The following is a 16,973-nucleotide window of genomic DNA, read 5'->3' on the forward strand; positions in this document are numbered from 1 at the left end:
GTAGATTCCAAGTGAAGTTACAGGTAAGAGCCTAACTCCAGCTTTTATTGTGCTAAATCTTTTCATAGGCCATCATTTTGTCTGTCACTCATGTTTCTTTTGTATGAGACGTGCTTTGCCTTCCGTGTCAAACAGTCTCATGCCTGCTCCCCTGGAAAACACAGTTGCCCAACTTGCTTAAGCAAGTTCCCAAGGTAGAACCTGCTACCGTCCTGGAGCCCCTGTCTTGTCAACAGGCACTGTGATGTGTGTGTGTTAGCGCTACCACAACCCACCCTTATAAAGAGGCTTGTGTAAAATAGATTTCAGTGTGCATGAAGAATTACAACAATCATGTAACATTGCAATTAGTTTCATGTTGTCTAAATAGATTGTTTGGAAGTGAACACAGGCTTGTTTCCAAGGAAATCAATGCACCATCCGCTAGTGAAGATTAAAGTGGCAAGGAATACTTGCAATCAAACCATTTTAATCCATGTATATTTGTACAATTTATATTAAAAAAAAGTGTACTTGCAGACATTAACAAAGACCAAACAATATTTTCTATTTATTTAAAAAGCTTTAACCATACAGAAGCAAATCCCTAATTATAAATGCATCATTATGCATAGATTTTACTGTTTACACCATAGTGCTGACTGCTTTTATTTTTCATCCAAAAATCTATTTAAAATCCAAGAATTCTTAAACATTCCACTGACCTCAGAACTGCTGTCTATTTTATCAAGTCATTGACCTCCAGCTGAGAACATTGCTCTACAAAAAGAAAGTCAAATCTTTAACAATTAAAAGTGCATTAGTTGTAGATTGTTTTAAATTCATAAATGTTTATACAAGTCAGTGAAAACACCACCCTGTGAATTAGCTTGATTGTAAAGTATCTTTTTAATAAGAATTTGATATTGCAAACTTTAGCCTTTCTAGTTTATTATGATCTAGTATTCCTGAAATACCTGCTGCAGTACATTAAAACTATTTTACATTTTTAAATGTGTATACAATGTTCTTGTTGTATATCCCCATTCTTTCCTTGCAACAAAATTATTTAATGCAATCAGCATAAGCCCACTTTTAAAACAGACATTTTGAAATTTCATTGAGTTTATCTTATATTTTGCAGGAGACAAATGCCTATTTCATTCTAAACAAGTTCAAAATACTTTCATTTCTTTGTTGTAGCTTAAAACAGTATTTTATATTTTTTGCTGTAGATTTGGTTAGTTAATGTGAGATGGCTATTCTGCTTAAGTGTTCTGGAGAAGAGAATACTGTCTCTTAAAACATCTGTATCCAATTATATCTATTGAATGATTTCTAGCAAAAAAAAAAAAAAAATCAATGAATGGTTTCATAAACAACAGGTGATTAAAGTAAAGGATTTATTGTAATCTTCTTACAGTTGTTTGCAAAGACAGACATACGTTTTTGCATAAAGATATAAATTGCTTTTTAAAACTAATTTAGTGTGTTTTTAATTATATGAAGTTTCTGTGAATTATGAATTGTACCAAACCAAGATTAAAAGCAATAAGGTACAAAAATAAGAGCAAACAGACAACAATTTGTACTGGGACAGGCATTTAACGGTGAAGTTTAGAATATGGCTTTGCTGTTTTAACCAAGCAAAGTTACTTAGAGATAGAAAAGGAGCTAGTAACTTCGTTAATATAAAAAGTTGCTGCAGACTGTATTCACCCCAAACCTGGCTGTTTCTGAAATTCCATTATCAGTATTTAAAGAAAAAAAAAAGTAAATGAAAGGATTTCTGACCATTTCTTTACTGTAAACAACCAGTCTGCATGCTGTGTATTTATCATGTTGGACATGTAGCTTTCATATTGCTGTGCAGGTCAGTTGATTGTATTTAAGGATCTACCTATGAATTAGACTTCCAAAATTGCAAATAATATATGTATGTATACATTTATATATACCGTAAGATCCCCCTCTCTGAATACAGCCTCTACAGATTACCCATTGCATAAGGCAGGTGTCATTTAAAAAGACAAGCGGTGTTGACTCTGTCTTGCATGTGCCAGAAGCACACCTCAGAGTTTTGAATCAGAAAGCGGGGTGGTGTAGGGGTTGAGTTTATTAGATTACCATTTATAAGAATACTACATTCTGACTGGTCTAGGGACAGCTTTAGCTCAAAAATGTCACTCGCCCAGACAGACAATTTAGGAATCATGACTCTCTGAAAAATTATTCTATTCAAATTAGTATATAATAGTAACAATGATGTTCAGAAAAGTTAATCTGGTCTCTATTCTACTCCAGAATTTTGTATTTATTTACAAATTGTGAAAGTCACCCGATGAAAGGTGCATCTTCATAGCTTTACACCAGAGGACATGGTTTTGAAAACTAAGATAGAAATGTTCACAGTGAAAGTGTCTGCTTACATTTTTACATTAATGTTTTGAATTTATAACTAAAAACCCCACCAAAATAATCTGCCAGGATCAGCACCGTACCATTCATCCTTGCCAATCAAAATATATCTAGTATACTTACTGTAATAATCTGTATGTTCCCTTAACCATAATCGAAATTCACTCTCCTAAATCAGAGGTGACAACTGGACCTTTAAAAGGTTACATGCATTCAATAGTAAAAGGAATAACAAAGAATTTGGGAAACTTTAATTTTGAAAAAGGAAAAAAAAATGATTTAACATCCTATGATTTGCTTTTATCTCCTTGAGTAATCTGGAGTAGAGGGCAGAAACTCACCACATCATAAAGCTGGCAAAAGCTTTTGAGAGATGGTAATGTCTTGTTAAATGAAACCACCATAAAGCTGCAAAGACCACATAGTGTAGTTTCCTACAGAAATATGAAGCAGTAATCCTAAAATGAGCTGAAGTCACATATACTTGCAAGCAGTAGACAAAAATGGAGAAAAATGTACAGAAAAATAGGCTTAAATACAACTGAAAAAGGTTGTGTGGTTATTTACAACAGATAGTGTAAAATGGTAAATTAGATATGATGCTAAAAAAGGCACAGCTTTCCCTTTCTTAAATACACTGTAAACGGTTCATTATGCATGCAGAACATTTCACTTTACAAAAAAAAAATTACCTTGTTTGTTTAGACAAAGATAGTACTTAAATAGTCTCCAGCAAAATAGAATTCTTTCAAAAATACTTTCCTATTCATCCTATTAACCATTAAAGATTTTTCTCATTTACAAAAGCTCCTTACACCTTATTTCAGGTCCTTCACAATTTATACATACAGCAATGTACAGTACAGCAAAAGACTGCGAAAAATTATTTGTAAAGCCAGCACAATAGATACTATAAACTGAAACTGAGGCATTTGTTTTAACATCTTATCCTTTTTAATTAAATAGTAAATGGACACTTAACACAGTGTATATCACCTATGATGGATAACATAGGATAACAAATGCCACAGGTGGGGATAACGAGTATTCCACACCAAATGTTCTGTTATTACTTTACACTTCAGGGTTTTTTTGTATATATTTTTTTACAAGAAAGGAATATTAATGCCCCATATTGACTTTACGTTTTATGTGCAAACCAGGGGGTAAGCTTTAAAAAGTTTGTATTAGTCCTTGAACCCTTTTAAAACAAGCAAACAATACCAGAAACTACATGGCATATTTAAAACTTCCATCTGTTAAAATATCAAAATCAAAGAGTTATTGACTAGATATGGCTTTTCATCCAGAGGAACAGGAACATTTTCTAAGTGTTGGGAGTAAGGGGGTAATTTTCACACATCTAGGTCTTGCCAAATCCGGATCAAATGTTTTCCAAACCCTTCACATGATTTTAGACTAGTCAGAGGCTGCTGAACAAGTGTAAATAGCACGTTTAAAATGTGGTTTCTTGGGTCCTTCATGGGTGTGGAATAACACAAGGAAACTTAAGGCAAAGTTCTTCTATTAAGACATTTTCCATCACTTCCTGTGAAAGTACAGGGGCTTGGCATTTCCAGACTCCACCTTTGGTAACTGGTCACTGATGATTTCCACCAGCATGGCTGGAAACTCCACTTTCAGTGCCTGAGACTCTCGGAAGGTGTAGAAACAGAATTCTAACAAGTCACTAACAAGCTGAAATGCAAAAAAGCACACAGGATTATTAGAAAATGAATTGTGCCCACAAATAGACAATAACAGTACTTTGGAATATTATCAAGAAACATCAGCTCTAGTGATTATCTTTTTTCCCCCTGATAATCAGCAAATGGGGAATGGAGTGAAACCAAGATACCATAGGTTTGACTTGCAGAGGTTCTGAGTAGCTGCACTTTTCTTTGATTTCACATACATGAAGATTTGATTAAGGGCAAAGGTGTATTTTCTGTAAAACTGCAATTACAATTTTCCACATGGTCGTCTAGGTGAAAGTTGCATTTTACAACTCGTATTTCACAATGATCACAATACTTCAGCCAGCTCTGACCAGGGAGGGCAAGCATGGATAACCTTAGCATAGATCCCTCAAAGAGTGACTTTCTCTGGCTGCCATTTTGAAATCCCAATATAACAGGGCTCCCTTGAACATTTAAAAGAAGAGCAATTTAGGCTAGGATGCCAAAAGGCAGAGACAGCTGTCTATTATTTTGGCAATGAAAAATATAGTACATCTCAAAGCACTGACAATGCTAATCTGACTGTCTCAAACTTCCTTTTTCACACAGATTTTTCTTCATTGCAGATTAGATTCTTCATTTTGGTTTATACTGGCATATGTGAATACTGTGGCCCCCTTCTTGTAATGTATTTAGCTCCGTCTTTCAGACATTTTAAAATGGGATATTTTTCTCTGTCTCTTGCAATTCTATGATAGAAAATCACAAACTGCAATTTCTCTTTGCTATAGATGGGCTGGGGGGGCAACTAGAAAGCTAAAGACACAATTTATTAAATTGTGCATGCCCTTCTTATTACAAACAAATACTAGGTTATAGTAGTAATATCAGAAAAAGAAAGGCATTTCAAAAACTGCAACTGTCTAACAATCTCCTAAAGTCTTACAGTATGTTAAGTCATCTATGATTTCTGCCTTGGACTAACTGACATCACTTGTTAATGGTGTGGACAAAATCACAGAACAGATTTGGGCACATTGTGTTTGCCAGCAAACAAGAAACCTGAATCTTGATCTGAGTTAGCACATTTTCCCACTGCAGTTCATTAAATCATTGTTCCCCAGGGCCAGGCACATCTGGCTTTGTACATTCACCTATCTTCACTGCTTTATGTGCTGCTCCATTGACTAAAAGCTACAGAATATTCCATTTAAAAAAACCTGTTTGTTAGAGCAACTTTAAAGTTACATGACTAAAAGTTTGCACGACTTAATTCTACTCCCGTATGTGCTTGCATTATGATAGACTTTAATTACATGATCAGAAATTTTCTCAAATACCATAACATATTGTGCAAATCTTATGTATGTTCAGATATACATTATTACTGTGTATAATTACTTATGCCATGCAGACCCAAGTAAAACAACACGAGGGAATCATCCTGCAGAGCCCTACATCATTTTTGAGCAGCTTGCACTACTTACTTATATTCCAAGTTTGTAAGAAAAAAAGGTGTATTATATTATATAATGTGAGAGAGTACGTGATCATGTAATTAAAGACTCTATAGCATACATACACACACGTGGGAAGACTTAAGGTTGTGCATGTAATTTGCAGAGCCCTGACTCCTTCAGCAGGTTTTACCTATTTACACAGGGGCATTGCTGATTTTAGCCCATTTGACAGGTATTAGATCAATGGTCTGAATCTCACTTTCTCTTGTTTAATCATTTATGCCCGGGGTGTAAAATATTACTAAATCAGAATTTTCACTCACTTTGGAGGAGAGAGAGAGAAAATAATGTAACTTGGAACTGTTTTCACTCACTTTGTGGGGTGGAGGAGTGAGAGAGAGAGAGAGTATAATACAACTTGGAACTGTGTTACTTTTCCAGCTAAATTCAGTGGGGCTGGGAGGGAAATAATACTAGGCATCACCTCTCCCTGTATGGACAGTGTGGAGAGGTTGCTGGAGGGTCTGGGGACGGAGGGGAAGTGCCACAGAGATAGCTGAATCTTCCCTTCCACATGGAGGGCCCCTCCCTTTGTTAATGCAGAACATTCAAATACCACACAGGATAAGACTCTGAATAGAATAGTAAAATGTGCCATGAGTTAAGCAAAGTATGTAATGTTCACAGTTCTTTTCAGAAAGCTGGATGTAAACTAACTAATTTGAGTAGCTATTAGCTGACTCAGTCACTTTTCAGCAAAATGATGTCTACCAGCAGGACGCTTGAAATACTGATTTTCAATACAATCCACACTGTATGCATCATGTGGGAAGTGCTTCTCACCAGGTGCATTTTCAGGCTACTAGGCTTTTGCTTGTAAGTGGGCATCATTTTTTTTTGTACTCTGATTTTTTTCCTGGGTTGGATTTATTTATTTTCTACTTGTGTTATAAGCCTCCCCCTGGGTCATGGCTCCTCCTCCTTGTGAATAAAGTCTATTGTATATGTGAAACACACAACGCGAAATGACACAATGGAAAAGAAGAAAGGGCTTAAAGATAAAGGGATAATTAGAAGATTGCTGAACAAAGAAAATCTAATGAAAGGTCTGAGGTTTAAAATGTATCAACATGTTACTGTATATAGAAGTATGAACTTTCTCTAATTCTGTTTTCACTATTTTCATAATTGTCCTTGCAGATATGTAAGTAATTCTGCAAACAAAGGACAAACTTTACCAGCACAAGTCAATAAGGATCACTTTAATACCAGCTAGAACTTTGCAACGGATAATCGGGGAAGTGGGCTTGTGTTATGTATGCTCCATAAAGATGGTGAAAAACAGCTGATGAGCAATGAGCTAACAATTGAAAATTTTGTGGGTTCATTAAACAGAGATCATGTTACACCATCCTGATTTTATATGTGTGTGTATGTATGTATACACACACACACAAATACCTATCAGGTACACAAAAGTAACATGATGGATGTTTCTCTCTATTTCAAGAAAATATATACTGCTTTTTAATATACACACTTTAAAAAGTTGTATAACTGCAAATAGTGTACAGAAAAACACAAAAAAAGGAAATAAAAAGTGAAGGCAACTAGGACCACACATCATACCTGTCTACTTCTCCACCATACACAGACCAGAAGATACAACCTTAACTCTGCCCCTGCAGTGATGATGCCTTTCACCACCCTCTCTCACTCAAATCTGAGCATGTATAGTTTCATGAAACTGAGCATAAATTATGAGTCATTGGTCAGTGGTGGTTAGGGTGGAATCTGCAGGAGGGGTGCTGGAAGACTGGAATACCTATTAGAGATATCTATCGTGCATAGAGGTTGTACTACTAGTTGTCAAGTTTGTGTATCCATCGTGGGGAGGTGAGGATATAAGCTGATTGACTTATTTTCATTTCCTTGCTTTTTAATGTACTAGATATATTTCTGCAGACGAACCTTAACTGCCACACAGCATGGTATTTTGTATATGTTTATAATTTAATCTGGGGACAAAAACTATAGTTGCACCTTTAATAATAAATGAGGGCACACAATCATTAGAATGAACAGTCTTGTGAAGTTGTTCAGTCCCACCAATACAGATATGAACAATCTTAGTGAGAATACCATGGAAGTTGATCCTGCTCAAGGCAGGGAGTTGGGCTGGGTGACTTTAAGGAACTTTTCCAACTCTAGCATCTATGATTCTACAAAATGTTTGACTCTACTCTGGTTACCCCTAGTCTCTATACTTAAAAATGCAAGAATCTTGTACAAAAGTGTGAATGTATATTCATTCTAGTGATAATGCTGGCATTTACACTTACAGATAGATACAAACACATTTCAACAAAGTACAATACTTTACCTATAATTTAAAAATATAGTTTTTCCATCTCACAACTTTGAATTTTGTACTTAGGTGACAGAGGGGGAGAGACTGGGAGTCAGGTGCAGGGGAAATTGGGGTTTATACTAAGACTGGCTAGGCAAGGAGACTGGGATTGGGATGAGAAGCTTGAATAGTGGAGGCAGGCAAGGATAACTGGACTCTGACAAGGACCCTGGTGTGGGGAAGTGACAGGACAGGACTGGGCAGGGACAGGTTTGAGGGAATTAAGCAGAAGGAGTTAAACTCCGGGGAAATGGAAAGAAAAGTCCGTGCCCAGTACAGCACACATCCCTGCCACAGAGTTCCTGTGTAACACACTCACCTAAACCAAACTTTTCAGAGGACCCCAGCCTCACTCAATGCACAGGATAAACCTGCTTTGGGGATGAAGTAGGGTTGTGTAGTAAAGGAGGCTGTTGCCTGTGGGACCCCTGATCCATTTGTTGCAGAAGTGAGAAGGTGTGTAAGAGGAAAAGAAAGGAAAGGAGATTCTCATAGTTAAGGCTGCCGTGGTTAAATTAATTCTATCCCTGCCTCTGCCACAGAGTTCCTGCTAGACAAGTCATTTAACTCCCCCATGCTGACTTAGATCCCCTTACACTGGGATTCACTCCAACCTGTATAAAAGGGAGTCTCTTTTGCAGTAACACACACACCAAAGAGCTGGAAGGCTTATGTTAAACTAGCCCCTTTCTTTAACTTACCCCTTTTACAGACCATCATTTAAATTACAGCAACTGAGATTTAATGAGGTTTGAATTCAACTAAGGGAATGCAAGCAGCTATATATCATCACACTGTGCTGAGAATTTGTTGTTACATTTTATCCCATTTCCTCCCATGGAAGCAGGAGTTTATAATGGAAGTGCTGATACCACCTCTCCTAGAGCTGTGTGAACGGCAACATTCTAATTAAGCAGTGTGAATGAAGGCACCACTGATTTCACAAATAGAGAGATCTTGGACAGAAATTATTTATTTTTACAACCATTAATTGTTAAAAAACTATTAAATTACTAAAGAGTTACTTGGATGATAAGGTTTTGCTTGCTTAGCTGTGAGTATATAGAATAAATAATTTCTACTTCCTTCAAAATTCTTATTAGTTACACTCTTGCCAGAGGAAAAAATAAACAATAGATCACTCCTACGAATTATATGAAGTTGTTGTTTAGCTCACTTTGATAGAATGCAACAAACCTTGCTCCATAAGCACCCCTAAATAAATAAATAAAATAAAACCCAGGTGATGGTGCCTACATTGGGCATTTTATTATAAAGACGGAATTTATAATATTTACTTCAATGTCACCTAAACCACAGTACGACATGAAAAGTTGCTATCCACATAATGAACTAACTATGCTGGCTTTTAAGAGTGATTTAATAATATACCTGGACTGAGATTCCCACTTTACCACATCAATCATTAATGAATAATTGTCATTTCTACCTAATTCATGAACAGGCAATGTGTTTCACAAAAAACACACTGCATTTAAACATTTTTAAGACTAAAGTAGGCTTATTAAGATTCCTGCATCTTTATGTAACAACAATTACCGTCTCAATAACCAGTCTTCGCATCTGCACTCTATATTTAAGATCTGTGAAATTCGAAAGATTAATCCCCTATTAACTAAACTTCAATTTGTCATTATTTGTTTTTTCTACAAAACTCTCACCTATATTACTCTTCGAATTCAGAGAAATAAACATCATTCCATCACCAAAGACAACACCGTTATGGTGGACCGCAAGCATGTGTGGCATTTTCATGGCAAATAGTCATCCAGATTTCAGCCTTATGATTTTCACCACAACCTTGTACATGCAGGAGTAACAAAAACTGCTTCAGGCTGCAAAGGTGCACATTACCACGCTGAGCTCTTTCCCTACACTGGCAAGATGAGCCAGTCCTTTCACTTAGAATTCTCTCTCAATCTCGGTCTATGGCATGAAATTTTACAGTCACTCCTTGACTCCTCTCAAAGTTTACCTACAGTATCATCATGATTATGACTACATCTATGGAAACCATGATTTCATAATCAACTTAACTAGAACATTAACAAATTCAAATAATGTAAGGCAGTGTTTGGGTAACAGCACAGAGTGAGTAATTTCTCCCTAGGATTAGTTACAATATCAGGGACAAATACAAAGCCTCCGTGTTTTCATGGAAAGTAATTCTCCTCCTGTGAATTCATGACACACTGTATTGTACCACCAATATCAGCTTTTTTTCAGGGAAGTAAAATCTTTGTTCTCACAGCCTGAGCATATGGGAAGATCCACTTCAGCTGTACGTATTCCCTTCAGGAACCATAAATATTAATGATTCAGCAGCATGGTCCTTAAAGAGTTTATTTTTATCAGGCTGAAAATATCAACAAGCAAACAACAGTGCAATACTCATCACGCTATGCCAAAGGGTAGGTTCATGTTAGGGTTTAATGATGCTGCATCGAAACAAAAGTGCTTAGAACTGAAAGTCTGTTTAAATATCAGTCAGACTGAAACTGAACTCAACTTTTGTTTTGAGAATTGCTGAAACATACATTAAAGATTATCAAGATACAGCCCTTGCCCTCAAAGCAAACTTGCTCCAGGAGATGTTGAAAATCCAAATGAAAATGTTGATAGCATGTTTAATGCATCTGTTTCTTATGTTCCTGCATGCTAGTTGTCTGATCACACAGAGTGGTTCACCTAAAAACAAGAAGTGACTCTCACTCTCTTTCTCTCAAATACCCTTGGTCATTCCTGGGTATGAGACTGAAATGCTTACCAATTTGGTTAGGAAGTGGAATCAACTAGCCTCACTGCATGATGGTTCTGAACAAACAATGCTGTTTAATGAAATCATTAGAAATTTGCTTATGACAGTCAGAATTGTTAAAAAGAAAATCCCTGAAAAAGGGAAATGAGAATTAACTACGTTGGTCACCACAACACTGATAAAATGTGAGCGTGTATGATTGTTTTAATGTATTTCAGCTGTCTGATGCATATATCTTCACCTGAGCCATTCAGGAATGACTTTGTTCTTTTGTTCTTCAGTTTTGTTTTCTGTGCTTGGAGGTTTTATGAGTCATTGCTTAAAGTTGCTGATATTTTCAAATACTTTACTGCCTACCTGCTCTTCCTGAAAATTTCTTTTTTCCTCATCTCAGCACTTTTTTGTCTGCACATATGCTCACCACGTGGATGAAAGGCTGAAAGCACTGAGCAGTGTAAAACCATCTCATTGGTTATTATGCTATTCATATTATTTAAGCCAAATACAGTATCATTCAGTATTCAAATTTCTTATTTTATATAGTCCTTAAATAAAGAATATTTAAGAACGAGGTTAAAAAAAGCAAGTCTTAAGATATAAAGAGACTATATGATTGTGTGGCACTACACCCAGGTAAAGTAAACTCCACAAATGATGACATGCTGCCTTGCTCTAATGAAAAAGCTGGAGGCAGCAGCAGGACTGAATAAGCATGAATTCTAGAGAGGTCCCTTCAGGCTTGTGCTGCAAATGCCAATGCTGTATTTGCAGCAGGGATACAAACATGGGATTTCAGCTGTGGTTAGAGCAGTCACAGGACCAAGTATATTCTGATCCTTTAAAATTACATGGAATGAAAGTTAAAATTATACTGGTGACAGCTGAAAAGTATTGACCTGTACTGAGAATTCTGCACGGGGGGTGAGGGGAGGAATTGCATCTGCATTTCCATGATCAGAGCTGAGAAATTCCACTCCACAGGGGAAAAGAGCAATTCTCATCTCTTGTCAACATTACTGTAAAATTATTCTGATGTGCTTTGTCTAAATTAATGTATCATTTGGCCAATTTTGATATTGAGATTAGTCTTCTTTTGGATTAACACACATCCTTGGGAACAATCTAAGCCAATTCAAGTAAAAAGTAAACTGTAAGGAGAAAAATAAACAAGTGCTTGTCTGGTAAGTTACAAAAAATAGCAGTGTTGGGCAGACAGCTGGCTGTTTTAAAGAGAATACTGACAGCAGGACCTTCTTTAAAAATCTCTTATTAGCTTGCTTATACTAAAATAAAATGTAATATAATAAAAATGGCATCATCCATTCTGATCCTTACTAAAAATTAAGTAGAATACCACAGCATTCTGAAGTGATTTGATCAAAACATTATAGGGTACAATACTAATGCAGTGTTTTGGGTGATTACTGTAGAATATTGTATTATTTTAAATAACTGTAGAATTCTGTCAGCTATTACTTCCCATCTACACAATTCTCCTTATTAAAAAAAGTACAAAAGAATTACCAAATAAAACACAAACTCTATATTTCAGAAGACAATTATGTAACTTTCAATGAAATGTATGAAAAATATTACAAAAACGGGTCTGGGAGGAATGTATGAACTGCTGTGGAGATTCATATGTGAGCAACTTGCAAATGACTTTCTCTCATCACCCAGCCCATTCCTTCAAACCAAACAATAAAACATCCTTCATTGGCACAATGAACAAAACTGATCTCTAAAGAATGAGCTATTACTGCAGTACTAATAATATCCTTCTCCTCCCACTGAGATTGTAAATGATTTAATGAACAGAATAATATTTAAAAAATAATTCCATATGTACATTCTGTAAACAGACCTCAGGCTCTCTTACGGATTTGACCTAAACTGCACTGCAGTACGTCCACAAAAATGAAAACTAAGACAAGTACAAAAGAGAGACATTTATATGCAGCTTCTACAATTAGGGCCCAACATTCAACATGCAGCTCACAGCAAAATTATTTTTGTGCCATATCATGATAGAGTGAGGGTGTTTGCTTTCTTTTGCTATACAGTTTAAACAGGTTTTACTGATAGGTAACTGATGGTTACAAGGTAAACCTCTACATCACAAAATACCTTTGAAACAAAATGGAGGGACAGAAATAATTAAAATTCAATTAATGCTGGATTTGAAAGCTCAGCAAAACTTCAAGGTACCCAAGCTGACTCTAAACCATTAACAAATGTTTTAGAAAGATTGAGTTATGAGATTAGCAGTTGTAACAGGTCACATATTTGTTCAACAGTGAAGTAAACATTTTATTAACAAACCAGTTCTTAAATTACAAAAAGCGTGAAACTCTAATCCAACACCTTGCATTGTGAACTGACTCAGGGGTGTTCCTTAAGTTTTAACAACACACTGCATATTTCGCTAATCTTGCTCTCTGAAAAAATTGTTAACACCATTTATCTGCTGGTATAGGGCCAGATTCCAGTACTTTTACTCATATTGGGTAACACCTGACTCAACGAATAGTTCTGTTAACTTCAACATGACTATTCGTGGTGTGAGGTACTATTCACATGAATAAAAGTATCAAAACCTGGCCCTTAAAGATTTTTATTTTCTAATTTTATGTGCAATTTTCCCCTAAATTTGTCAAGAAACTTCCAACAGACTCTTTAAAAACAGATTGCCTATTGTTTCCCTGCTGGTTAGTGTAATGAAAAATTACTAGATTACCTTAAGGGAAAGATTTTTTCTTTAATCCTTCTTAAAGATACCACCCTATATGCTATAAGCTCCCTGATGGGTTATACTTACATCGTGCATGGAGTCCAGAAGCTTAGTCAATTGGTAGAATCGTTGCCAGCTTTGTCCAGAGTTACTTGGACATTTAGTTACCATCTTCCTTAGTTCTTTGATGTAATTTGCCCTCATTTCTTCAAATGCAGCTTGGCTTTTGAGGCCATCCTTGGGAACTGCCAGTAAAATGACATCTTCGTATTAATATTCATTTTATTGAATATTCTTATATTATCTACATTATAAAGTTAATGGTTGAAGGGTTATAGAAGTGTCTTTGTGTTGTGTGGGAGCATCATAAACATTTTCAAATGATACAAGAGTCCTTTCCAGATCTGTGTATGTGGATTAGTATACGCAGAAGGGTTAAATGGGGCAGGATAGCATCTTGAAAATACAGCACATACTAGCCACCCACTGAAATGATTTTTTTCATTTGACCTAAGCACAAAATGATAGCAGAGGGAGCAGGAATCTTTCTCTAGAATTGAGGACACTACATACCATCACTTTTCTGCTATACTATACTTGGGGGGAGGGGCAACGTATAACACATACTTGCAATTGCTTTGATATTGTACTGTACTCAAATTATAACTGCCAGGTGTGGTAAAGCTACATCAAATAACACATTTCTTAGGCAATCAAACAATGTCGGAAGGTTAGGACATTATTGAGCATGTGTGTGACATCTTAAAGAGAGCCATCATGCTAATGCCGAGCAAGAGTATTTTTTTCTAAATTCACATTCTGCTTAAAGATTTATGTCTGCAGTCTCAATGAAAGCTTTCTTCTTAACACCCAATTAAAATTCTCATCTGTACTAGTGAAGGGCCCATTTCTGAAATTGTACTGAGCATACAGTAGAACCTCAGAGTTATGAACACCTGGGATATGGAAGTTGTTCAGAACTCTGCAATATTGGTAACTCTGAACAAAACTTTATGGTTGTTCTTTCAAAAGTTGACAACGGAACTTGACTTAATACAGCTTTGAAACTTTACTATGCAGAAGAAAACAGTGCTTTTAATCGTCTTAATTTAAATGAAACAAGCACAGAAACAGTTTCCTTACCCTGTCAAATATTTTTGAACTTTCCATTTTTTTTTTAGTAGTTTACCTTTAAGCACTGTATTTGCTTTTTGCTTTTTTTGTCTCTGCTGCTGTCTGATTGCATATTTCTTTAAAAACAGATGAGGTTCCAGATGAGATGTGTGGTTGACCGGTCAGTTCGTGACTCTGAGGTTCTACTGTAGTACTGATTTCTCTGAGCAGTTTGACTGACTTCAGTGGAACTAGTCATGGTAACGAGCGTACCATTATTTATTTAGAAACTTCAATCAAATTATTCACTGTAATAGATACTACACCCAGTGGTAAATGTTTGTAGGATCAGACCAAAACTGAATCCTGGACCTGCCCTTGAAAAGGTTACTAATAACTCTCAACAATGTCATGATGTTTCAGTATTCACTAAGTTGTTTAGATATTGTTGAATCACGAAACAAATGTAAAATCTCGGATGTATTAACTCAGGTCTGCAACAAGAAAATTAAGTACTTCAGGTGCAAGAAGTGAGTTTATTTTCTAATAGTTAACTATGGTAGAGGATTACCTAGAATAGGTTTTTTTAAATGTGTGGATGGCATCTCAACAGAGACTATTCTGTGGACACCCTCCCTCTTAATCCCACGGTTCACCTTCTCTCCCACTGTGATCACAGAATGTTCATGTGGCTACTATCAAAATTACTTACATGGAATAGAGTTAGGAATTAATTTAATAGTTTTTTAGCTGCCTATTAAAGCAATTTAGCAGTGGGAAATAAAGAAGAGATCTACAATCATGTGACCAGCAAGGACCCTGTGAAAGACCACCAAGTGCCCTGGGGAGCACAGTATGAGAACTTCTGGTTTAGACAAGCTAACAGGTAATGTGTCAATCTGCAAACCAACAGTAAATAGATTTCTTTACACATTTTCTACTGCAATAATAAACTTGAAGGCACACAACATTCAAAGACTGCTAATACAAAGCAACCATTGTTTTAAATAGATTTGTGAGCAAAGTCTATATCGAATGAATAAACACCAACCACCTTTCTTTGATGGATATACAAATCTCCTTCAGTAATAAATAAAATAGTTACAACATGCTATGGCACTTGCATAAAATGCAAGGACTTAATTATTTCCTCAATATTTACAAATCCATCCAATTAAAAGTAAGAAAATATAACTCCTGTATTTCTAATGGCATTATAAAAATGTGAATTACAGCCATACTTCTATTTCTGTCAAATATTATTTATTTATTTTACTGTTATATTGGAAAATTATTACACCATCATCTCAGCCAGATTATAAAAAGAAGAAATAAGATCACAAAAAAAAAAGGAAGTCAAGCAAAACACCAAATTTTGGAGGTCTGCCGAGTGTTTCTAATTTTACTTATTAAATGCAGAAGGGGTACTGGCAATCATCCAAGATTCATGGGTTGGGGAAAAGTAAGAAAACAATTGAGATCTAATGTGTGGTTTCTTCCACATATAAATGGAGTGAAACTTCCTTGATGTGGTCATCATAGAAGTTTCAAAGCAAATAGTACGCTACACGTGACATGATTCAATTAAAAAAAAATAAAAACAAGCATGGTATTTTCTATCACAATATAGTATCAAGGTGAAGTTATTAGAAACTGGAATTATTGCTGATCGCAGAAAATATTCTATATGCATTATCACAATCTTCATTTTCTTTTTATCCTACTTTCTTCCTCCCTATTAAAGTTTCACAATGTAAATAATCAGAATATCCCAAAACTGACCAAAAAAATTGTGTAGATTTTCTAAGGCCATCATTGTCCATTTCAGAATGAACCAAGTAATTTATTTTACCCAACAGGTTCTTGCAATGAACTCCTCAAACCCATTTGTTAATAGTCTAAGAAAAAAGATAGAATAATAAATATCTATCTTACTGAAACAACTACCACCACATTAATTGCTATATGCTATTATTACTTTTCTATAGTTTCTCCCCCTTCACTGCTAATTACAAAAACAAGAGATCCACTTCTTTATTTCTACTCTGTTCTATCGTACATTGGTTCCTATACCACTCTCACAATCATAGATAGTATCTGAGCATGTTCCAGCAGTGCATTAAGCAGCATAACTAATATTTCTCACTTGTGGTTTGTTCTTTCTTTCTTGTTCCCAGGGAGAGAATTGTCTTGTGTCCCTGTTGAGGGGAGGAGAGAGACTGTCGGGTGCTGCTGAGCTCCACTTGGCACTGGACCTGGGAGGGGTTCTAGTATGGAGCTGGCTAAGAGCCGAAAGGTATGTTGACACTGCAGCTGGGTGAGCCTCCCATCCCAGGCAGGCAGACTTATGCTAGCGGGTTTGAACTAGCATGCTAAAAGTAGCAGCACGGACATTGTATCTTGG

At 35.9% G+C, this 16,973-nt stretch overlaps 1 protein-coding gene across 8 annotated transcripts in view; it reads right to left on the reverse strand.

The window, feature by feature from the left end:
* Window positions 1-449: 449 nt before the first annotated feature.
* NR3C2 (nuclear receptor subfamily 3 group C member 2) overlaps window positions 450-16,973 on the reverse strand; it is a 272,715-nt gene continuing 256,191 nt past the window's right edge. For all 8 annotated transcript variants that reach the window (XM_065597780.1, XM_065597781.1, XM_065597782.1 and 5 more), the window contains exons 8-9: window positions 13,544-13,701; window positions 450-4,095 (exon numbers count right to left, since the gene is read on the reverse strand). In XM_065597780.1, the coding sequence (XP_065453852.1) occupies window positions 3,940-4,095; window positions 13,544-13,701 (314 nt within the window). In that variant the 3' untranslated portion in view covers window positions 450-3,939. The remainder of the gene's footprint in view (window positions 4,096-13,543; window positions 13,702-16,973) is intronic.

The sequence above is a fragment of the Chrysemys picta genome, chromosome 5, assembly GCF_011386835.1.
Source record: "Chrysemys picta bellii isolate R12L10 chromosome 5, ASM1138683v2, whole genome shotgun sequence".
Lineage (NCBI taxonomy): Eukaryota > Metazoa > Chordata > Testudines > Emydidae > Chrysemys > Chrysemys picta.